General features: G+C 33.8%; 4 protein-coding genes across 5 annotated transcripts; 2 read left to right on the forward strand and 2 right to left on the reverse strand.

Annotated features, from left to right (window-relative positions):
- Positions 1-2,106: 2,106 nt before the first annotated feature.
- Positions 2,107-6,347, forward strand: Zyx (lipoma-preferred partner zyxin). 2 transcript variants are annotated; one of them, XM_072892921.1, is made up of 6 exons: positions 2,107-2,618; positions 3,159-3,300; positions 3,493-3,961; positions 4,152-4,489; positions 4,715-5,130; positions 5,217-6,347. In XM_072892921.1, exons 2-6 carry the CDS (start codon positions 3,163-3,165, stop codon positions 5,467-5,469), a joined length of 1,614 nt encoding a protein of 537 aa, XP_072749022.1. In that variant the 5' UTR covers positions 2,107-2,618; positions 3,159-3,162; the 3' UTR covers positions 5,470-6,347. The 2 variants fall into 2 exon arrangements, with proteins under 2 accessions (XP_072749022.1, XP_072749021.1); XM_072892920.1 differs by having other exon boundaries at positions 2,114-2,618; positions 3,469-3,961.
- Positions 6,348-7,249: 902 nt separating this feature from the next.
- LOC140666103 (uncharacterized) lies at positions 7,250-19,513 on the reverse strand. The gene is made up of 7 exons (XM_072892915.1): positions 19,146-19,513; positions 16,226-16,510; positions 15,994-16,129; positions 15,738-15,857; positions 15,300-15,403; positions 12,639-13,088; positions 7,250-12,166 (listed from the first exon to the last, which is right to left on the reverse strand). The coding sequence occupies exons 1-7, from the start codon at positions 19,221-19,223 to the stop codon at positions 10,589-10,591; spliced, it is 2,751 nt and encodes a 916-aa protein (XP_072749016.1). The 5' UTR covers positions 19,224-19,513; the 3' UTR covers positions 7,250-10,588.
- LOC140665866 (uncharacterized) lies at positions 19,279-22,182 on the forward strand. The gene is made up of 3 exons (XM_072892443.1): positions 19,279-19,303; positions 19,449-19,776; positions 19,974-22,182. Exons 1-3 carry the CDS (start codon positions 19,279-19,281, stop codon positions 20,245-20,247), a joined length of 627 nt encoding a protein of 208 aa, XP_072748544.1. The 3' UTR covers positions 20,248-22,182.
- On the reverse strand, positions 20,002-24,839 carry LOC140666109 (basic helix-loop-helix transcription factor scleraxis). The gene is given in 5 exon segments (XM_072892925.1): positions 20,002-20,194; positions 22,289-23,504; positions 23,506-23,532; positions 24,223-24,490; positions 24,761-24,839. Coding segments are annotated over 4 exon segments (453 nt in total). The 5' UTR covers positions 24,835-24,839; the 3' UTR covers positions 20,002-20,194; positions 22,289-23,420.
- Positions 24,840-25,062: the final 223 nt, after the last annotated feature.

The following is a 25,062-nucleotide window of genomic DNA, read 5'->3' on the forward strand; positions in this document are numbered from 1 at the left end:
AGAGATGTAGCGTTTAGATCAAGTATCACATAAAAAAATACGTACGTTCAACGACAAGAATATAGATAATATATGTCTCGTGTTCGTCAACTGATATCTACAAGCATTTTCATCAACGATTAGATACTCGAGACGAACAGATCCGTTTTGTCGGTGTATATCACATTTGATACTTATACAAAGATATTACAAGTGGTCACGTAGTGATAAACAATGCAAACGATATCTTAATTAACTATTCTATCACGTACAAAAATACATAATGGAAAATACACCTCGATTAATTGATAGGAGGCTATTATATTCTTGAGAATACAAACCAGTGTAAAAAACTTTCACCATTATAATGATATAATAAATAATAATAATTATAGTGTTGTAAACAAGATTCGAATTTGTTGATATTCGGATATCCGGATAATTAATTTACAGAATTAATCAATTACTTAAATCCGAATATTCAAACTATCCGGATAATTCGAATTTTTACTATCTGAATCTTGATTTCCGAAAAGTCAAATACTATATATATGTAATCGAATCTGCAAATTTGTTAAATCTGAATTGTCCAAACTACTATATAAAAGTGAATAAAAGATTAATTACAAAACCAGCTTTTTAACTGTAATGATATTCTGTGCTATAAAAACATATCTTTTAGAATAAAATAGCGAAAGATATAGAGGAAAAATACCTATAAATAATTTCTAATTAATTTATCAAAACTTAAAAAATATAGTTTATCAACATTTTTCTATTATTTATAGAATTATTAAATTATTTAATTTTAACTATTAATTTACTTTGGTATTTTATTGTATTATTTGTTATTATGACAATTTAATTCTTCATCTATTATTAATATTTAAATTTAAAAGTTCAGATCTGAATTCACGAATTTGTAGATTCTTCAGATTTGAATTACCCGGATAATTCCAATATTCGGATTTGAATAATTGGATAATAAACTGTTTCGGATAATTCAAATAGTAAATTATCTGGATATTTATAGCCTTAATAATAATAATAATAATAGAAAACATGTGCGCGAGATATTTTGTATCTTAATTATTTATTCTATTGTATGAAAAGTAAAAGAATTATAATGAAAAAACAGGTTTATATTTTTAGTAAAACAGAAAATTATGCGGGAGTATAGATGAAGTAAGTAAAAATAATAATATAGGGGAATTCACAACGAAGTTTCCGCTTATGTGTGAAAAGATAACAGAAATACAAATGACCGTTATTATAAAAGTGATTACACAATCACGTGTTAAATTTGAAGCGACGCGAATGAATGACAAAAGAATACGATAAATGTGAGCACATATATATCTTCCTTATTTTTATGTAACTCTCCTATAATTAACCATTCTCAAGAATTATTTACAATGGACATAAAAGTTACTACTAAAGTAATAATCACGTTGCAATGTGGTAGTTTAAATAATAATGAACGCTTTTGTAATATTTTACTTTTTCGTTTGTTTCTAGTTAATATTAATATTGCTAATTGTCAGTATATTTTTATAATTTGGGCCAATACAATCAATTGATATCCATTAATAAGGAAACATGAATAATGAAAAATTGTTAAAAACGATACTCTATAATGACTCATCTTTTGGTAATCCCAGATACAAGGAAAATTGCAATACATCATTAATGGATATGATTTGTTTCTCTTTTTTCTTTTTAAATTAAAAATAAAATTTATGCTCCTTATTTTCACAGAAATCGAAGATACTAAAATAGAAAAAAAATTACAAGTTATTGTTCCATGACGTAGCTTGGCAAGTTTCTGACTATTTAAATAAAGATAATATATATGTAAACTTTAAATTGTTCATTTAAATGAAAATATAAATCCGATTCTATTGAATCCATTAGAATTTCAGACATTTTTTCCCGTAAATTATTATGATTATACTAAACAAACGTGTATGTATAAAGTGTCTATATGTTAATATGTTTCATTGATAAAGAAGAGGAAAGTGAAATTATTCGAGGAAAGAGAGAGAAAGATAGGAAGAGAATAGGGAAACTAACTTACTTATTATCATTATTATCTCATAAATTGATGCATAAGTGTCGTAAGTGGCTTCAATATAAACGTTACAAATTTTGTTTCTGAAAATTTTAGTGACGATGTACGTCATGCGTCATACCACACTTTATACACGTACGTATCCTCCTACTCTATCCGAATCGTCGAACGGTCCAAAGTGATCTCTCGCTTCTCGCAGAGAAATATAGGTACGTATATGTACGTATAGTGTTATAGTGTATATAGTTTAGTAATGTACCGAGCGTGATACATACATGCGGTGTCTGAGCGAATTCGAAGAATCGTGAGAATCGTCGAAAATTAATCCGGTTAGCGGTGTCGCGAGTTATAGAACGAGTCAGGTCAGGACAGACAGCTTGCGAGGATGTGGTACAGATAAAACAAGACACGAGATGTTCGTAGATGTCTGATCAGTTTGCTAAGGGAGCCTCGCGCGCGTTCACGCCCTGATCGAAAGGCGAACAAGCTTGAGAGAAAACGAGAAAAAAAAAGTACTCTTGGAGTAGCCTCATCTCGACGAATCGACTACTTGTCGAGTATCTTTCAGGTAAATTGTAATTTATTATATGACTTGATTATATATATATATATATATATATATATATATATATATATATGTGTGTATGAGTTGATTATACGTGTACGTGTTATACTCTGACAAAAGATAAATTGGAAAAAATAATGATAATTCTCGGTGATGTTTCGTGTGAGTCATAGACCTGTTCTTTTTTTAACTGCACTTTGTGCACACTTTCTTCGCTTTATCTTTCTCTCTCTCTCTCTCTCTTCAAATTTTTGTCATTTTAATTGCACAAAGTGCTACTAAAGTTGTTCAAGTGTAGATGTAGGGTCATTGCCATTACGTGCTGTCAAAGCCTTTCACCTGTGTCCTATGTGTGACTTGTGGTATAAAGATCTCTCTCTGAATTCTTTTTACACATTTTATTTTATGCCAACAATGTTCCTTACGCACTCAACGATTTCTAAAAATAATAAATTATATTAAATAAAATTTTTGCGATAATAGATATGCTATTATAAAGATTGAATGTACAGATAACATAACCTGTATGTGGGTGTGTTGTAGAAAAATGTCAAACGTCGGTAATTTGGAGCAGCAAATTGCGAGCTTGCAGATCAATCACGGCGATGAAGCGGCCAAGGCTATTAAGCCTGGCAAAAAGGTTGGACCAGCGGTGCCGCCAAAGCCAAAAAAGTCTCAACCTCAGGTGAATATTTCTATAATCTAACTTATATATAGAATACTCATAAAATATATGTTTTTTCCTTTTGCATGCATCCTCAACACGGATGCAACAATGGTAACGAAATACATTTGTATCAAATATTAAAAATATTTATAGAAATTTTAAAAAACATGAAAATATGTGTTTCAGATACCGCAAAGTTACACCGTAAAGGCTCCACCTATGCCATCGTACAGCACAGTTCTTAATAATACAGCCTCAAGTGACAAGACTTCGAATTTGTACATGAATGCACCTTCTCCTTATGTTTCATTGGACATAAAAAACGATTTCTCTCCAATGGTACCTACAAATGGCAAAGAAGTATCAAAACTTTATCAGAACAATGATAATTTATATGCGTGTCAGCCAGAAGAGAAATTTGAACCAAAGTACAGATATGATGAGAAGAATTATTATTCCAATATTGGAAATATGCCAGGTCCACAGGTACCCGTGGATGATCGTGCGAGTAGAGCATCTAGAAACGCGGTATACAGCAATATAGAACCACCGGTGCCCATTCCAGTTCCTACGTACAAGTATTCTACCGAAAGAGAAAAGGATATTATATATAGTAACATTCAGTGGAATCCTAAAACAGAGAACACTTATTGCAATGTTCCTCCTGCACATGGCACTGGTAAGAATTCTTGTAAATTAATTAAGTATATATACATAAATTTGTGGAAAACTGACAGCATCTAAATGTGTGATCAAATTTGTATAAAAATTTCGAGGTTCAATATTCAAATAATATTCCCAAAAAGTCAAAAATACAATTTCTAAAAAACTTTTTCGCAGCAATATGGGATATACATTTCTGTTTACAGATGATTTACCACCACCGCCAGAGCCGTCAGAATACGTCTCTTGCGTACCTGGGAATTCATTTCCACCACCGCCCGAGGAACTGCCTCCACCACCGAGTCCGGTTTCGTCGAGTTACAGCGAGCTACGGCGTGCCACTTATCAAACTGATTTTCCATCGGGCAACTATCCTACTGATATTTACGGTCCGAGTTCTCAGTCCAGTTCGACGTACGAATCTATATACGAGCCGATTAATCCTAGACCACCGTCACAATTGTCCTGCAACTATTCTATGTATTCTGGCTATGGGTCAGCTGCATCTACTCAACCGCAGGGCAAAGTATCTCCTGTTAAAGAAGTAAGTTTCAAAATTGCACATTGTATCTGAAATATTAAATTTTTGTTAGTGCATTTTAAATTGGAGTAAAATCGACAAACACACATTCACATGATTTAATGTATGATTACTCATGATACAATTTGTTACTTGATTAGGATAAACAATTATACTGATTTACCAATAGATAACTGTAGAATGATGTATATTGAAGATGTAAATCGTGTCCACTGATTTTATCTATAGGTTGATGTTCTTACGGATCTATTAGTCCAAGGAATGGCAGATAACAGTGAAGACAGCGATATATACGGCATTTGCGCGCAATGCGGACGCAAAGTTGAAGGGGAGGGAACTGGATGTTCGGCGATGGATAAAGTTTTTCATATAAGCTGTTTCTGCTGCTTTGTATGCAAGGTTAATTTACAAGGAAAACCTTTCTACTCGTTGGAAGGAAAGCCTTATTGCGAAGAGGACTATCTCAACACTCTGGAGAAGTGTTGCGTTTGTACCAGACCAATATTGGATCGAATATTAAGAGCTACTGGCAAACCATATCATCCTTCCTGCTTCACCTGCGTTGTTTGTGGACAAAGTTTGGATGGTATACCATTCACTGTGGATGCTACGAATCAGATACATTGCATTCAATGTTTTCACAAGTGAGTGTTTTCAAGTACTTTCACTTATTTCCATAATCGTTCATTTAATTTTATTTTGTTACTAATTGGCGTTTTTGTTTATCCAGGAAATTCGCCCCGCGTTGTTGCGTTTGTAAATTGCCGATTATGCCTGAGCCTGGTCAGGACGAGACTGTACGAGTAGTAGCTCTAGATCGAAGCTTTCACATTCAGTGTTATAAGTGTGAAGATTGCGGACTAGTATTATCTTCCGATTCAGAAGGACGAGGTTGCTATCCCCTGGATGATCACGTTTTATGTAAAAGTTGCAACGCTACCCGCGTTCAAGCCTTAACATCTCATATGACGACCGAATTATAAATTATATAATCGCGATATAAGCCTATATAATTTAAACTGCTAAAACTCTTGGAATATAAAAGAATTATTGACTCAAGTATTATTGTGATTAACTGCATAGCGATACCATTCAGTAATACTTTTTTTATGCATACGATTTCATACTGTTATTTACAATATCTCATATATTTGGAGTAATATTTGCTATCATTATATTAGCAAAGAATCGTTTTTTTTTTTTTTATAATACTGTAGTACCTAGACTACAAAAATTATACTGCCCAAAATTATATTGCCCTATTTAGATATTTTTCACTTGTAATACGAAAAAAAACAATAATTATTAGACTTTATATTCGATTTCCTCAATATGAATTTGAATATGATTGAAGCATAAAAACTCCTCTACACTGCCATAATGAAAGCATTTACAGTATGTTACAAAATGACAGATGTATGTCATCGATGAATTAGAAATAACGTAGATTAACTTCGATGTCCGAAGTAATTTTCCTGCAGATGTGATTATTATTGTGATTCTAGTAAAGTATTTGATGTATCGTAAAGTATTTAACATGTAGTTTATCGTTGACAGGTATACCGCTTCGATTCATATATTTAGAAATAAATTTGGGAAGTAGTGCATTATTATTGACAATATCGATATTATGTTGCTGGGGAAGCGTGCCATTTCTTTTTTAAAGTAGTTAAAATGGATTCTTTTGTAAGATTAAAAAAAAAAAAAAAAAAAAAGACGAGCTCAATCGTGTCTTAAACATTTTGCGATATAATTAGTCTTCGAATTTCTTCGCATGGGTAAGATATTACATCAAGAAGAGACTTATATGATCTCTGTATTATAGTATCAATAAAAATACAGTTTGTTATTTATGGCCAAAGAGTAACGCTTGTTTCTACCAACCGTTCTTGCCCATCCGATTGTTTCACTGTGCTTGCAGACACTTAGACTGTATTTTTCACATGCGCTTATGAGTGAACACAGTCTACGATCGAGCTTTGCATGTTTTACTATTTCAATGATATTTGCTATTAATATATCATTGTGTTATTTTACTATTATGATTGTTATTAATAGTTATTAATAGTTATACACAGTGGCTCAAGCTATCATATATCAAGCTTCCTTTCAGTCACAGATTTTCTGGAGAATTCAGAGTTTTTCTTAACAAAGATTGAATTGAATGTATAATCATTTACAATATTTAATATTAAATATTATATAACTGTTACTGTTTTGCTAAAACTACTTAAAAATTAAACAAAGACAGCTTATTATCTATTTATTTTTCTAAAAATTGGTTTTTTTAGGAAATTATTAAAAATGTCGACATTTTTGTTACGAAAACATTAATTTTAAATTCGTGAGAAAAACTGTTACCGAAATGAAGGCCACGATTATACAACCTGTATACATATAATGTATGCACTATATATAATTATATATATGTACATACACTAAATGTGTATATATGTATATTAATATACATGTTATATATATAAATATATATATATATATATATATATGTATATATATATATATAATTATTATTATATAATTGCAGAAGAAATTTACAATAGATTCGTTCTATATTATTCTTTGACTAATTTTTCTCTATGATTTTTTCATGCACAGATGTTTTGTCTTTTATTATTATTATTATTATTCTTAACATCTTGTTTTAGATACTTGCATCTCTTTTTTTATGTATAACATATTTTTTTATTACGATAGATACTTAAATCTTATATAACTTTTGTGATATATATAACCTGTATGCCATTTTATATATAATTTATGTTTATTAATACATAAATTTATCTCACCGGTACGCGCGTTTGGATCGTGGAATGCACCATATTTTATGTTTCTTCTTGGAGTAGATCAATAAATGAGTCGATTCTACTTATCTACGTCGTTAGCAAATTTAAATTCCACGATGGATACATTGTACATTAATGTGTTAATCAATCTAAGAAATATTAACGAATTTAACAATTAAATATCTTATCAAATAAACTACAAGCATTTTGAGATTATGTCACTTACAATAAACAAAGACACAATAATAAATACTTATTAATTCCGATTATATCCAATGTATCCAGTGTATGCAATTAGTTTTGCTATCAATTTGCGGAAAATGTCTTGTAATAATACGTACTAAGTACAATCGCGATATTCTTCATGAAGCAACATAATCTCTCTGAGAGACAATAACTACATTAAATTATATTAAATTATCTGCTCTCGAAGACTTGTACTCTTCCGCGATCTCATTTTATCCGCTTTAATTTTTTTCGCAGACATATGCATGGGATACTATACTTGGACATTCCACGATCCGGAATCTGCACTCTTTGTGTGCTGCGTATAATACATTCGAAGATTCTATATTTTTACTACATATAGCTCTGGTGTCTATCTTAGACTCCTTTTTTTCTCTTTAGATTAAAACTATAATATATTTTGCTTAATGTATTATATATGTATATATATTTTATATTCGATCAAGTCAGCACCATTCTACGTTAAATTTAGTACACGCTTTTTAATACTCGTTTACTAATCTAACAATATTCGATTTGTTAGCTTTGTTGTACCAAAATCAACATAGAATTGCACTTTTTTTTTAACAATCTATTGTTTTTTCTTTTTATATAGGTACACATATAATATGTATAATATATATATATGTATATATATACACACATATATATATTTATATATATAATGAAATATGTATGTGTGCTGTGTGAGTAGATACACAAGTCACACGTATGCTCACATTTAAATCTGTACTTGCACGCAATAAATCACAGCCACCTGTCCAGATTCGCGCGAGCACAAATACACACGACTAAATAATGCGCATCTCTTTTGCATATCAGTATATATATCATCGCTCTGATATACATATATATATGTATACATACATATATGTGTGTGTATATGTATAAATGTATATGCATTCATGTATATATACACATACATATATGTACACATGTGAGAATGTCTTCTTATGTTCCGCTTATATGTAGTACTAGATGTTGCAATAAACTGCATATACGCATACACTCTTTCACACACACACACACTCTCTCTCTCTCTCTATTTATTTTCCTTCTCATCTTATGATATTCATTCAAATAATACTCATTCACACAACTCGTTTCACTCGTTCCTCTTCTTTCTGTCTAATATCTATCTCAGCAAAACAGCAACATCGGTCATCATGCGACTTTGTTGCTACATTTCGACGTTTGTTCTTTCACATTACAGAGTTCTTCAAACCTATTGTTACAGTATCATACTCTCACACTTCCGAATTCGCTGGGCTATAGTTGGGCATATTAGCATCACGTATGCCCATAAATCAATAAATAAATAGAGGAACAACAATTCTTCAAACATCTCTTTTTTTTTTCTTATAACAACATTAGAGGCTCTCGGAACGTAACGCAACAAATGTTCAACAATACAATTACGAAAACAAATAGAAGGCACTCTTGCTTTTTCAATAAATTAATTTCTTTGTGTTAACAGTTCGCTCGGATATTATCTCTACGCCTTCTTCTAGGCCTTTGTCTGTCGCGTTCGTGTTTCTATCTACGTACCGATACGGATGTCATCGAAATCTTCAGGTAATGTACGCGCCGCGAAACATTTACATGATAGCGCCGCAAGTCTAATCTGTCTTTCATCTCTCTCTCTCTCTCTTTCTCCCTTGAATGGACAATCATAGCTACGTGAGATACGAGATAACAAATTTATTTCACATTTACAGGTAAAAGAAATCCACCTTTGTAACAATTAGGTAGAATATTATTTAACCTTTAATATTATAATAATTTAATTATTGTTATTTGCTTGGAAGCTCACAGCCGACACATTTTTTTAATTCATTATTATTATTTCTCTCCCTCTTTTAATATCTTACCTTATTTTCAGTTGGGTATGGGCGTTTCGTCTTTTCATATATTCTTGGGTTACGGTTTTTCTTTTTTTTTCTCCCAATATTTAACAGCTACAACGTATTTAACATGTACAACGTTTTAGCGCGGGATAATATGTCAACGGAAAGAATATCGAATCTAGTTATCAGCTCGCTCTACGTTCGAAAAAGAACGCGAGATGAAATATATATATTCACGGTTACTCTAACGAGAGAAAAAAAACTATAAGTACGGATACATCCCCGGGGTAAATAATAAAAAAAAAAAAAAAAAAAAAAAAAAAAAAATGAAGGAAGATGTGGCAGTGCCTTGAGCAACCGTTTATGAAATCAACCCTATCTCGCCCTCTTGTTACCCCTTTTGCTTTATTTTTCCTTTTATCTTTTTTTTTGTTTTTGAACACATGACAAATCGCTCATCTTTTTGTACGATAACAACGTTATTTCTTTTTTTTTTTCCTCGGTTCTATCTTTTGCTAACTAATCTAGCCTTGCTCGCGAGATTCATGGTTTGTCGAGCCTATCACGCATATAACATTGGATACTGTAATAGTATAATATATACTATATATGTATATATATTATATAACGTAGATATATGTAAATGACATATCTATGTGTGTGTGTTGTGTGTATGTTCTTAAGATAAGTTTCTTTTTATTAATTCTCTGCTACACACTTTCCATCGAATATCATTCATGTTAGTTTTTTTTTTTCCAAATACACACATTCATCGCTTTCTTTCCTTTCGCGTAACAATTAATAATATATCGTATTCCGTTTTTCTCTATACATAGCTGTATAGATCGTATTCACGCTTTAGTACAGAGCTTTCGTCGGAATCACGCTCAACTGCTCAGCGAGCTATTGAACTCGAGAAGATTTCGTTTCTATATCGAATGTCTAATTATTTTAATATGTCGAGTCTGAGATCACCAGAGAAATCATACCGTAACGTGTATGTGTATATATGTGTGTGTATATTGCATGTCTTGATTCTTTTACTGTTTTTCACAGTTTACAGTCATCATATCTTAGGTCGCGCGTGGCTTCTTTGTCTCTTTAGACTCTTATAAGATATACATATATTTATATATACTCTCGATAAGAAGACAACAAAAAGGAGAGAACAAAAAAGGAAGAGGGCAGGGGTGGATGGAAAGCATCTACAGAGTCAGCGCCTGCATTTGATGGCACGTCTCACCTAACTGATCACCGGCCGCCGGATGGCCGCTCGCCCGCGGTGTACCAGGTGGCGTTATCGGTAGCCTACCAGGACCGTCGCCAGCGCCTCCTAAATTGTCGTCGGTGAGCTTGCTCGTCACCGTCGTGGTCGCGGTCTGCATTATACCGTTCACCTTGTACTTGGCACTTTGTCGTAGCATCGTCTGCGATGAACCGGTAGCGTTCGAGTACTTGTCAGACGGCTTCCGATTAGCCAGTGTCTGACCCACGGAATACCGGCTGCGTTGACTGTTGATAGACTGTTGCTGCTGCGGTTGCGATGAAGACATGGAAAGTGGCTGATAACGATTCTGGACCGGAGCATAAAACTGGACCTGAGGGGTGGGTGGTGAAAGAGTTGGAAGGGGCCGTGTCATGGGTGAATACGGGGCTGGCGGTGGGCTCGCCGGTTTCTCCTGAGCATCTTTCGACGCATCCGCGTTTGCCCGCTCGGCTGGAGACAGACGAGAGGACAACGTTGTCGTCGTCGTCGATGTCGTTGACGTGACGACGACGGCGGCATTGTCCGTCTTGGAAGCGTCGTTGTTGTTAGACCGACCACTGTTGTCGTTACCAGCATGCATGTCCAATCGGGCGGCGCTTCCTCTATAGTTGCTGTTATTCGACAAGTAGTTTCTACGACCCGTAGAACCGTAACCACCATTGCCCATCGATCTGTTGTTGCCTGCCGCGCCGATCTCGTAGTACTGATCATCGCCGTAGTTCCTCGCGCGTCCATTTGACGAATACTCATAGCCGTGAACAGAATTTGCGTTGCTCGACTTGTGCGAGCCACCGTAATTGGACGCCGTAGCGTGATTAAACTTGTGCGCGGTCTGACTCGAGCCGTAGCCGCCGTTACCGGACCTGAGGATCGCCGACGAGCCCACGTTCGATCCAGCCGTCCTTCTATTGTACTGAACTGGCAATCGCGACGATATCGCTATCGTCGAATACTTGTGTGAGTAACCGTCCATCCCCACGTTTCCGCTACACCTTCCGCTGTTGTGCGACTGTGAACCACCTTGTGTGTTCTGTGATTTGGGTGTATGTGTATTCAATGGATAGCCGTGATTCTGACCTCCCTGACCGCGTAAACTGTTATTATTTCCCTGGCCGCCCATATATTTATTGCCGCCGCAGTCTCTGGAATTATGACCGTGTGTCTTCGTGTTGATGTCGTAGCTGGATTGACGCGGTGAGGCCGAGAACGGTGTCGGTAGAAGACTGCCGGATGATGTGTTGTGATGCGCATAGGGCGACGGTGCGTGTGCGTGAGAAATGTACACGGTCGGATGATAGAGGATAGCGCGACAATGCATCGAACTGGCGGCACAGTCCTCGTTATCGTTCTGCGGTGCGGTGTGTATCGCGATCGGATGATAATTAGCATGGTAACGACCGGACACGGGGAATTTGACGGGCATTAGGGGCACCAGAGGTGTTGCCGGTGAGCCTGAAGAGGCCTGTTGCGTTTCACCGTGCGGTTGCTCCGAGTGGCTCGGCGTCGGACGTGAATCCTACGATTTTATTTCACAGAATAATGTCTGTCCAAATTCAATACGTTGCATGGAAAAATAAAGAAACGCGTATTCAGCAACGACGAGCATTCATTATACGACGATAGAGACCTCTCATCTCGGAACCCGATTTCACGACTGATTCCATTTCTTTATCGTTCATTTGACGCTGTTTGTCGCACTTAATCATTCACCATAATTCCAATCTTCTCATGCAGTATAATCGAATAATAATCTTCATAATAAATGTAACGTCGACATTGCGTCCATTTATAGTAACTACTAAAATGTGTACTATTGTTTTATCAATAAGAAATAATTGCAATAACGATACTACATTCGTGAAAATTTGGAAGAGACGTCAGAGATTCATCCGATCTATTCCGAATACTATCACCAAATGCTAAACGAACTAAACACGTGTAAGGCGAAAAAAATCCAATGATATATATATAGAAAAAGACAAATTTACCTCTTGCGGAGCAGTCTGACTGTCAGACGTGGAGGTTTGCTGGCACGGTGTTGCATCCGTAGCATACAGCAATAACTGCTGCTCGGTCAATCCCATAGGCGCGTGCGGTGGCGGCGGTAGCGCGGGGTGCGGACCAGTTGCAAAAGGATAATACAGATGATCCATTTGCGCTGGGGGAGGGGGCGGACCCGCTGGTACAGGTGGATGATGATGCGGGGGCGGTGCGGCAGGTGCGTAAAAGTGCGTTGGATGCGGAGGTGGAAGAGGCGGCGGCGGACCCGTTGGCGGACTGGTCGCTCCTGTACCGTTATTACCGTTGCTGCCGGAATTATTGCCACTGCCACCACCACTACCACCGTTGCTCGTATTGCTCGGTGAACCGCCAGTAGTAGCGTACAAGTATTGAGGCGCCCCGGCGGCGGCGGCCGTTCCTGCGTAGTACGGTTCGTACTGTAGACAAAACAGACAAAGACACGTTTAAATATCCGCTCGGGAACATGAATGCTGATGTGAATATGTTTATGGCTATTCACGTAAACATTAGTCAATCCTTTATTTCATTTTTCAACCGGGAAAAAGTTTTATTTTCTTTAAGTGTATCATATAAAAACTACATTTACCTAAATTTTTAATACAAGTTAGCGAGTAAACTAAGAATGTATTACAATTACAATGTACTGTTTCATTATTTCCACTTAAATCGATTATAAAATAACAATATCATAACTTAACAAGTCTAGCTCATATTAAGTAAAAATCTATTTCTTTTATTGCAAATGTCTTAACCTTGAACGTATTCACAATATATATAAAGTTTGTAACTCAAAAATTGAAGATCTTGATTTATATTTAATCCATATTATTCAATGGAGTAATATAATTAATAAGTAAATATATATTAAATATATAAATTAAATATAGATTAAGAAAGCTACATATGTAAGACATGTACTGCAAATTAATATAAATGGTATTCTTAGAGTAAAATAAGTTTAATCGATGTTTCTCTACTTTTATTTAAAAATAGAAGTAAAAAGAACTAATTAACAACCAATGGTTGCGGGAATAGCCGTGTTTTAATAAAAATAAACCAGTCTATAAACAATAAACATAACTGTATGAAACAAGTAAAGATGTACACTTCGATGCGTGTATGTTTCCATAATGAGCTGTCATTTCCTAGATTATTCCAAGTTAAGAAAGAGATGTGTGTGTGTAAGAAAACAAAACAAACAATCGGGGATTACATCAATAGATGAAGCGTTAATCATAACATAGCATAACTATTAGCAATTTATTAATGTAAATCGGTTTTTTACTATTTTCTATTGTATGCCATATAAAATAAGAAGATATTTAAATTAAGCCATTCAAAAACCCATATTGCGTGCATGCCTATATATTGTCTATAATACATTGATCATTTACAGAAAATGATCTTTGGTATATTCTATTTTCATTCTCTCTATCTTTCCAAATGTCGAAAGAATTTGGCTCGAAAAGAAACCTATTGTAAGATAATTATTACAGGATATCGTTTCAAAAAACGTCTTGCATATGAAAGGATTGTGTACTACTTGAAGATTCACTGGTGAATTAAATGCGACTATAAAATCAGAAAGTGAAACAAACTATGAAAGGAAAAGCAAGCGATCATGCTGAATAAGTACACAATCGGTAAGCATCTTAACATCTCTGTTACAACAATTAATCATTTATTAAAAAATAATAATTATGCATTAATGAAAATTAAAACTTGTGAAGAAAATGATAAGAAAGGAAAAGAATGAAGGAATATAACTCTATACTATAAATTTAAGATATTTAAGTGTTAATTATTGAAATTTATCAATTGTTTTTTTTGTTCATTTGCTTACTGTTTATATATACATAAATTTTTACTTTAAATGAATGTAATTACGATTATTTTTGTATGTTATGTTATTAATATCATTACGCTATCAGTCTTATTATAAATCTTATTAAAATTATATTATTATTAATGATGCATTTACGTTCACTATCATCATTATCTTCCATTGTATTCATTATTCTATTAGGTTTGTTGTAATTAATCAGTTTATATATATTTAATTTTTCTTTTTAATATAAATTTATACATTCCTCAATATGCATTATTTTATGCAATTTATCTTGAGTATCTAGATTATTTTGCGATTTTAATAAACTTATAAATTATCTAAAATTAGCAAGAATGCACTGAAATCTGGTGAGTTATAAATTGTGAGACAATAAAGGCGATGAACGAACATGCATCGATAGGCCGTGCATCAGAGATTGGCAAAAGGAAAAAAAAAAGTGAAATGCTCAAAAGATGACGAGCGGCATGCTAATCGTTTTGCCATAGACCTTATACCTTTAGACCTCAATACTGTATAGCGTCGAGAAGGACGTAAGTAGGCATTTGCTGAGGGTTGGGTAGAAACGCCGGTGGTATGGCTTCTCCCATCAGACCGTTTGTCTGTCAAACCGTAACCGATATACACCATTTAATAAAGATACAGACAAAGGTCAGGATCTTATGCTAGGATCTATCTATGTTTACACGTGTGAGGGGAAACCCAGGAACAGCTAAACTTGGAGAGTGAAAAAGGAGAATATGAAAAACGACCGGGAAGCAATTGATATTCTTTTACATACCGGCATAGGCGAATACTGATATTGTTGCGGCATGTACAGCGACGGAGCTGGACATGGATACATCACAGGAGCGAATGTTTGATGATTGGTGGCAGCTTGAGGACCTGGGAAAAAAAATATTTATATAAAAATTAATAAATTTAATTCGCCGATTATATGTTGTAATTTGTAACCACTAGCATGACTGTATTTCGATTAGATAAAGTTTGTGTATGTTTGCATTTGTTAGAAAAATTCATCTTACGATAATATGTAATGTACGTGTTATCTACATTTATTTCTATCTTTTATAGATATATGACTTTATATTTAGATATAGATTAATAATTTGATTAAATGTATTGGTAACCAAATTCGTGCAGTCTTTTTCGTTCTATTGTAACAAATTTTACAGTGGACTGTACGAATGCATGTATATAAGATTTGAGTAATGCTTACCAAACACTCCTGTGGCTTGATAAATCGTTCCTGGATCCGTAGGTGGAGCGATAGAAGTCGCTGGTGCGGGAGCCGCTGTATTATAGAACGTCATACCATTCTGATAAGCGAGACCCATACCTATACAACGCAACAGGAGAAAGAAATGATTAGAAATGCGATCTTTGCAGTCTTCAATCTTGGCACGGAGTATATCATGTAGATATATAATACATATACAATTATATATATATATATATATATATATATATCGTACCATTCGTATAATAGTAAGTACTTGTAGGCACGGAAGGAGGCGAACCGGTACTACCGTCGAAGGATCTAGAGAAGGGCTGCTTCTTGATCGCGGGTGCTATGTTAAGCTTCCTTTCTCTCAAAACAATGCATTCGGCCTGGAGTAAAACGAAAATAGGCCAGTGAAAAAAAGTAAAAGTTCCATACATATTTCAGTTGTGTCATTCGTTAAAGAGCGTCAATCAATTACGAACCTCCTGTTGAAGTCGCTTGGCTTCTTCCTCTGTTTCAAAGGTAATAAACCCGTAGCCCTTTGACACGCCAGCGCGATCTACGATAATTTTCGCGGCCTTGACATTGCCGTAGGCCGAGAAGAGCTGTGCGAGCTCCGCTTCGCTGGTGCTCGCCGAAATGCCACCTACGAAAATACGATTCGGTACCAACGTACCATATTTTGGCGCAGCCATCGTAAGACTCGCGGCCGAGGCAGGGCTAGAGGCAGGACTAGACCCCTCCGTACCACCGGTCGAAGCCGAACTCTAAACAATCAAATCAGTTCTTTTTTTATTCGTCATATCGCACAGGACGACAATTCTCTCTTTCTCTCTCTCTGATTCTTCGACATAGAATTAAAAAAATAATATTAAAATCTCATCGCACACTTAATAATCAGTACGGACATTTAATAATCGAGTATCTGATACGCTCGAGATACGGTCGCAATATGATCGCTTTTGACAAAAGAAAAAAATCTGTGTAAAAATTAAAGAAAAAAAAATTTAATTAATTATAAAAGAAATAGAAGAAAAAGTTTTTAGATCCCAAGGAATACATGTTAATTCTTTCATGTATAATTTAATTCACTATAATACACATCTATTTAATTCCTATTAATTCTTGTGCATAACTTTTCACGATTTTTCTTTTTACAGGCGGAAAATATGCTTCAAAAATAATTTATCTTTCTCGAAATGCAAATCAATAGTAGATTTATTCGTGTGAATATATTTGCATGCTCACAAAACAAAAATAAAAATAAAAGTGAAAAACTGTCGCATCTGTAAAATACAAATACTTGAATGACGCTGCTCTTTCTTGACAATGCTTCGACCTTCTCCTTATATTCGTACACTGTCATTACAATTCTATTAAACGCCGACATAGTCGGGATATCGTTACAGAAACATTCGAAAATGCGTCGCCGATAAATTGTATACATAAATAAACACCAATCGTTAATTAAGAGAATCTCTCTTCGAGTGAGAACGATGAGTTGAATTACGAATTGAGAATGTGGGAAATTACGGAGAAAAGTATACAGAGCGATGGCCGAAAGTTTATATTTCACGTTTCTCAGAAGCAATATTTCGCCTTTGGAATTAAACACGCAGCGAAACGCTATTAAAGTGCCATACCTATTCACGCGAATAAAATTCAAAAAGCATAACTTTATTGTATTACATATTCATACAAATTATCATAAGTCACCTACAAGAGTACTCAAATTTAACAACTTAAAAGCATGAGTCACAGTAGTATATTTACACATACATATATATACATACATATCGTGGAAATGTTCGATGAGTTTACTATATTGGCTATTTAATAAAAAAATTAATCACTATTTTTATTTATTTATTTATTTTGTAAAATTACATCCGCTTATAATTTTCATTATGTTCTTTTTTTCATCGTAAATTTGTATATAATAGATTCTTCATATATAAATCTAACGTTAGAAAATATTGTATTTTTTGATCATTGTCTTTTGATTTGATTGAAAAAAATATATTAATACATAGTATAATTTTCACACAATTGGCATTTTTTCTTGTTTTTATAACGTTTCAGCAATATCATAATTAAATATCTTTAAATAAAATTTAATGACAGTTAAAGTTTAATCTTTTTCATGGTAAAAAGATGTAAGATGGCACACAGAAGCGCATAGAAAGCGTGCACAGAAAACCACGTGGATGTGATAATAAATTTCGATTAATTCATCGACTTCAAGGAGATTTAAAAAAATATATATGAAAAAGAATAAGAAAAAATGAAAATACGAGAGAGATAATAAATTATTAAATTTCACTAATCATAACTATATAGGGCACGATAACGCTCAAATAATGAAACTAGAAAAAGAAAGAGAAATGAAAAAGCCGTTGTGTTGAAAATAAAACAGAAAAAAATTATCCAATTGCATAACACAATATTAAAGTGGAAAAGAAACCACAATAAAAGACCTCATTCGAGAATTAACATTTTAAGAAATTAAAAAAGCATTTATTCGCTTTTCTTGCTTCTTACTTTATTTACTTCAATAAAAAGTAATAAGAATTATTATAAAATATCTTTATTTTATATTTGTATCACTTGAATGAGTATTATATTATACTAATACGCATTCGTTTTCATTTATTCAAAATGTTCGCTTTGATCGCTTGCTAATTTATATTTTTTTACCCTACACTCGCCTGACATATCTAACAACTTCAATAAAAAAGAAAATCTTAATTCAGAAATAGTAATTAAAAATAATTTTTTTCCAAAGACACTTGTGAATCTCTTCTAATTTAGCTATAAGTACATACAATGATTACAAACTATGTTTATATATATGTATATATATATATATATATATATATATATATATATATATATATATACATGTATATAAATATAGTTTGTAATATGTATATGTACATATATACACACACATACATATATGTATATGTACATGTGTGTGTGTGTGTGTGTGTGTGTACGTGTACGTACATATATATATACACCACTGAACAGTTCCCTCGCTGAACGAACTCTGGCGAAGGTTACTCCAGATTTCTATTCAAGGAGGATTCAAGACGAGAGTAAAGAAAGGAGCAGAGTGACAGATTACGCGGAGATTAGGCATAATGCGTGCAGCTGAGTGATCGGCATTCGGGAGACGAAGCACTACGCAGAATATTGACTAGTAGCAATTGGAGACGACACGTCGACACATTCTAGTTAACGAGAAATTTCACGCGAAAGCACGCGATAAAGGTACAAACCATGCGTGAGGAAAGAGGAAAAACGGAAAGGATTCGCGCGTGGCCGCTACTCCACCCTCTCGATGACAGCCAAAAGCGCAAACAAACAAACAACCGATCAAACAAACGAGCAACATACACGGCGTGCATTGTCTCGAACGTGTCGAGCGAGAGAGAACACTATATCCCTCATAGTGTGGTCGCACTCGAGTTCCATCGTCGCGAGATCCCGCGAAAAGGATACATGTATATCCTATGTTTACACTCGCGAAATGTATGCGCGACGACATTGCAATCGTAAGGTCCATTTTCACATATCTACGATGTCTAAAATTTTGACAGATTCATTATTTAGAACGGCGACATGCGAGATATTCCAAGAACCTGATCGCCTTTCCCATTCCTCGCGATGACAAAACCTAAGAGGCTCGGAAAACGACAGTTGAGAATCGTGTAGAGAAACGCGACGGCCGCTTCCCCGAACGTATATATGTACATATGTATTCGCTCTACATCGCGCGCCACGGAAGAGATCGTCGAGTGAGATCGCCTTCGAGAAAACGAGAGCAGCGGCAGAGGGGTGGGGAAAGAGAAGAGAAGAGAATACTTGGCGCGAACGATACTTTCGAACGTGGGGTGTCTTGGATCGACAGATTGAGTGTCGTTAGTCGTCGTTGTCGTCGTTGTCGTCGTTCTCGTCGTCGTCGTCGTCGTCGTCGACGACGACGACGACGTTCTCCCGATCGTTTTGTCCGTTCTAATTCGTATAGGTTAAAATAGGTTTCTGCAAAAGAAAAAGAAAAAAAAAAAAAAAAAAAAAAAATGTCGGCTCGCGTCGAACGAGACGGCGACGATGTTGCACGACATGCGGAACAAGAAAAACACATCGTCGCCCCGATAAATATCTAGGCTCTCCTTCTCTCTCTCTCTCTCTCTCTCTCTGTGTACCTATCTCTCTCTCTCTCTCTTTCGAGGGTGTTAACGTTGGACACTCACCATCTTTCGACGGATTCGAATGCGCAGGAAGATCCGTTGGCGGCTGTCCTCGCGACTCGATGGTACCCTGGCCTCGCGCGAGGTCACCTGGACGCCCAGGGACTGCCAAGGACCGTTGCACCGACCACTTCAGCAGCACTTCCAGCCTCCGGTGGAGAAGCTGCCGTCCCGTCTCGCGTAAACCTCCAAACACTACGGACAGGCAATTCTTACAAGATGGCGGCCGGCGATGCAGCGCCGCGTAAAGTCGGAGCGCGGAACTATTAAAACTGCGTGCGCGCGCCTTTTATCAAAGGAAGGTAAAACCAATCGCATCCTATATATTTATATATGTATATATATTGCACTCTATTGTGCATCTCTATGGTTGCGTTCCGAAATACACTGTCAGCACTAAAATCTATAATACACGTGACGTGTATTATAGCTTTCCAATGCTGAAAATATTCCAGTGAATTTTGGAACACAGTCTTTATATGTATATAGCTAGCATATATATATATATATATATTTATATACTATAGATTTGTTTCTTGCAGCTGTATATATACTGTATTTTTTCTTTTCCTCTTTTCTTTACCTGTATGTTTACCTGTTTTATGTGAATGCAGAAGGAATACAACTGCAATAAACAGATCTTGTATATATATATATCTCTTTTCTTCTCTCAGATTTTATATACACTTATTTCGAATTGAACGCACGTGTGAATTTAATAAATATCTGTGCGATGTTAATTTATATCCGCTGGCCAATTTAGTATATGTCACGTCACTGCAAAATAGTCGTCGTAAACACTGACAATGAATGAAATCTGTCATTTTATCAAAATGCTCATGCCCGTTTTATGAAAAGCCCTAACAGCACACATGTTCAAAAGATGTTCATAAGAAATCCATAGAATGTTAAAACATATTTTAATATCCTATGAATCTCTTATAAACATCTTTTCAACATATGTGCTGACAAGGAGATAGCAAATGGAGAAAATATATTTTATTCACAATATATATATACATTCAACTTACATCGATTGAATAACATTCGCCCCGAGCATGCAGATCTCCAGTAATCTACTAGACTTACAACAATTCTAGCAAAAATTGTGTTGCATTAGTATATTTATATGCCTATTTTACTAACAGAGAGATGCCTAGCGATATATTTCTCATTAGATGCAGTAGGCGCGCGTCTAATCGATCTAAGGCTCTAGAAAGTGACCAAAAAAACCTGTAGGGGATTTTTGATGCACGATAGTTGGGGTTTTACAATTCTTTTCGTACACTGCACACATCCCTAACTATATATGCACTGACATATGTACATAATTATAATAACGAGGGATATTTTTGAAAAGAACTTCTTGATGAGTGTCTACGTTGAGAATAACATTTATTTATCATTTACATAACCTTTACATTCATTTCATAACCAGTTAATAGAGGATTTTATTAAAATTGAAGAAGAAAAAAGTGACTAAATTCATCTGGATATAATAGTACGAAACCATAAAATAGTAGTGGAATAATAAATGTGCAAAATTTTTCTTTATTTAACTAATTGTAAGATTGTCTAATATTTTACTCTCCTTCCAATATTACGTTGTGTTAATATTTGCATGCAACACACGCGTCTATTTAATCCTTTACATGCGGTGTTTCTCGACAGATATTATATTTTTTGAACTAGAAATCTCAAACACGTTTCACGCACGTTAGAGGCTGCTGGAGTCATATCATACATATTAATTAACATTGCACGGATATTTAAATGTGTACGTGCGTCCAATTCGAAAGTGTCTAGGAATAAAATAAATTCTCGTTAGGAATTACACGAAGGAATACTTTTAAAAATGAGCTTATAGAAACTTAGTAAAAAACATTTCGGTCTAACAATAAAATGATGAATTATAAAATCATTTTATTAGAATCACTCCGGTATCCCTTTAAAAGGCCATGATTTTATGAGACTATAACCACGTGTGAAATACGCTCGTAAAAAATGCAACATGGGAGACGCGATTTCAATGCAAAAGGATTGATAATTATTGTACAAAAAAAATGAGGCGAAAAAGCGATAAGATATGACGGATAGTAAAATTTTTAATTTTTTGACAATTTTATCGGCTATTAATAATCTATTTTTATTTTTAATCATATTCATTTTGTTGTATCCTTTGTGCGAGACTAATCATATATGCAAATGTGTAAATGTTTCACGCTAATTGTCTCCTCAACATAAAAATAAATATTTTATATTAAAAAATTAATTAGATAAATAACTTACGTTCAATGTGTTATAAATGTTCGATGAATGTTTTTACACGCTAGAGCTTCAATTTGTGTGCTGAATTGAACGAGTTTCGAAGATATTTAATTTCCAGTTGATGATCCACGATGTTAAACGTCATCCAGTCGTCGACTCGATGTGTAAACGAAGAAATTCGAATAATAAAACACTAAAATACAAACTATGAACGAGAAAACATACACAAAAACCGGGAACTGAAACTAACAATAAAATGAACCTCGGAACTTAATGTACTGCTCCTTGTAATGTTTCCAAGTCTAACTTCCGATCAAAAAATTATCGTATTATTAAGAATGCATTATTAGAATGTATTATATTACGGAAAAAATTAAAAATTCGATGGAGAAATTTTCATAAAGAAAGACACGTTGATTGTTTAAATTGTGAAATATTATTACAGGATCGTACGATTATATGAGATGTTTCATTGACTAATGTAGTCGAAGTAACTGACTGGCGCGAAATTGACATTCGAGTGTTTTACCACTACATACACGAAAGAAAATATAAAAGCAGTATAATAATATATATATAAAAACGATGGCTACAAATTCGTCTTTTTATAACATTATTTCAACATATGAAAAATAACTATTGAATAAAGTCAACTTAAAGTAATGACATTTTTAATTAACTCTACAAAACTTGAGCTGACTTGCTGTGGGTAGTGTTCTACCAACAACAGTTAATTTGAAAAAGTATATTTGTTTAAATGTTTAAAATAACATTTTATTCATTTTTAAAAAATTTAGATATTTAATTTATAATAATTTTGAAATCTAAATACATTTTTTAATAGCAACACTTTAATCGTTACATTTTTTTCTTATATTAAGAAATGGAAAGTTTCAATATTATTTGTAAATATTAATTATATGTATATAAAATATTTCATATATATATATTTATTATTGTTGTTATTATTATTATTAATTATTATTCTATAAAATCAAAATATCAAAAATTAATATTAGTAATTTTATGGAATAAAGTAATTAATATAATTCCTAATAAAGTTAATATATAATTCTTATGATTATACTACAAAAAATCATAGATCATATTTACAAGAAATATACAAATATATATATAATTATAACTTCAAATTTTAAATATCATTTACATCTAAATCAAAACATGTTGCATTCGTTGGCATAAATATGCACGACGCTGTTTCAACATTTGGGTAATCCAGAAATTACTTGTGAAATGTTAAAATTCTAAAAAAATAGAACGACAAAATTTTAATAATCGCATTATTGATCGCATAAATAAATATATTAAATATAATGAAAAGAAAACTTGAAAATCATATTTATAAAAAAAATGTGGCTGTAAATTTTTTTTTTAAATTAATAATTAAAGATTCACAAACTTGGAAATTAATCATATTTTTTCATAAATTATGATTATTCATATATGATATATATATATATATATATATGAATAATCATATATATATATATATATATATATCACATGTATGTATACATATGTATATAGATCATGCATAATTTATGAAAAGACATATATATGTTTAACTATAATTTTGTAAATATTTATCGTTATAATCATAAAGTAAATATATATATAATTATAAAATATATACATATATAATTTTATAAATTTATATATATATATATAATCTTTATATATATTTTATATATAATTTTTATATATTTTACATTTATATATATTTTTATTTTTATTGAAAGAAAAATATTCTACAACCTCACATACATGCATGCATCATGCATACATACATACATACATACGTACACACATACACACCCACCCACCCCCACACACACTTAAACACACACACACACACACATACACCACACTGTACAATATAAAATAGAGAATACTATGTCAAAACGTAGTTTGCTAGAGTACTAATTACAACTTACATATTTTTTATGCATTGCCAAACAAAAAGTGCAAACTTGCGGCCTTGTTGAGCAAATGCCGCTATTTTCTAAAAGACGTGAGCAGGGTTGATCTATGGCACCCGCTATAAGTATAGCATCCAAATGACTAATGTAACTGCTGGCCAATCTTAAAGTCTCTATTTTCGATAACTTCCGGTCAGCCGGTTCGGTCGGAATCAGAGTTCTCAGAATGCTGAAAGCCGTGTTCACGCTGCACAATGAAGATCGTATTCTTTCAATTGTGTGTCTGCATCATGTATGGTCGTTATATCCATATTATTATCTCGTTAATCATTTTCACATTAAATAAAAGGGGAATTTGAAGATAAGTTACATCCGTATCGAAAGAGATTTTGCATGCGAAAATATACGCGCCTATTTTCTATAGTCCTTCATCTTCGCATAATAAAGAGAATCGATGCTTTCTACTCTTCTTCAAATGTTTGATTTATGTATCAAGTGTTAGCTATCGTTCCCCGTTAAAAAATTTACATTGCGAATGCAAAATATTTTTCACCTATGAGTACGATCCCTTTCTCGAGCGTTTGCTTGATATCGCTGCTTTGACTCTTCTTTCTTACGCGTTGCCATGTTGTAGACACGATCTCAAAATAGACTGTTCACGAAAACGCTGCCTTTATCAATGAGCGACTGATCCGTTCTTTCCTTTTCTCCGGAATATGAAATTTCCTCATCTCTGGTGTCACGCACGCTTACATCCCTCAGTTCCGTGTTGTCGTTCATCTCCTCCCTCCTACTTTCTCTTACTCCCTCTTTTTCTCGGTTAAACTCGACACTCACGTGAGCCGCACATGTGTA

The sequence above is a fragment of the Anoplolepis gracilipes genome, chromosome 5, assembly GCF_047496725.1.
Source record: "Anoplolepis gracilipes chromosome 5, ASM4749672v1, whole genome shotgun sequence".
NCBI lineage: Eukaryota > Metazoa > Arthropoda > Insecta > Hymenoptera > Formicidae > Anoplolepis > Anoplolepis gracilipes.

Excerpts from the sequence above, each read along its gene's own strand:
- LOC140665866 (XM_072892443.1), top strand. The coding sequence starts at position 19,279 with ATGTATGCGCGACGACATTGCAATC. Across the intron at positions 19,304-19,448 it reads TGCGCGACGACATTGCAATC|TTGAGAATCGTGTAGAGAAA; the intron begins GTAAGGTCCATT and ends GGAAAACGACAG. Across the intron at positions 19,777-19,973 it reads GTCCGTTCTAATTCGTATAG|TTTCGAGGGTGTTAACGTTG; the intron begins GTTAAAATAGGT and ends TCTCTCTCTCTC.
- LOC140666103 (XM_072892915.1), bottom strand. The coding sequence starts at position 19,223 with ATGGAACTCGAGTGCGACCACACTATGAGGGATATAGTGTTCTCTCTC. Across the intron at positions 13,089-15,299 it reads ATCAGTATTCGCCTATGCCG|TACGAACCGTACTACGCAGG; the intron begins GTATGTAAAAGA and ends TTTTGTCTACAG. Across the intron at positions 12,167-12,638 it reads GTCAGACTGCTCCGCAAGAG|GATTCACGTCCGACGCCGAG; the intron begins GTAAATTTGTCT and ends ATAAAATCGTAG.
- Zyx (XM_072892920.1), top strand. The coding sequence starts at position 3,163 with ATGTCAAACGTCGGTAATTTGGAGCAGCAAATTGCGAGCTTGCAGATC. Across the intron at positions 3,301-3,468 it reads CAAAAAAGTCTCAACCTCAG|ATACCGCAAAGTTACACCGT; the intron begins GTGAATATTTCT and ends TATGTGTTTCAG. Across the intron at positions 3,962-4,151 it reads TCCTCCTGCACATGGCACTG|ATGATTTACCACCACCGCCA; the intron begins GTAAGAATTCTT and ends TTCTGTTTACAG.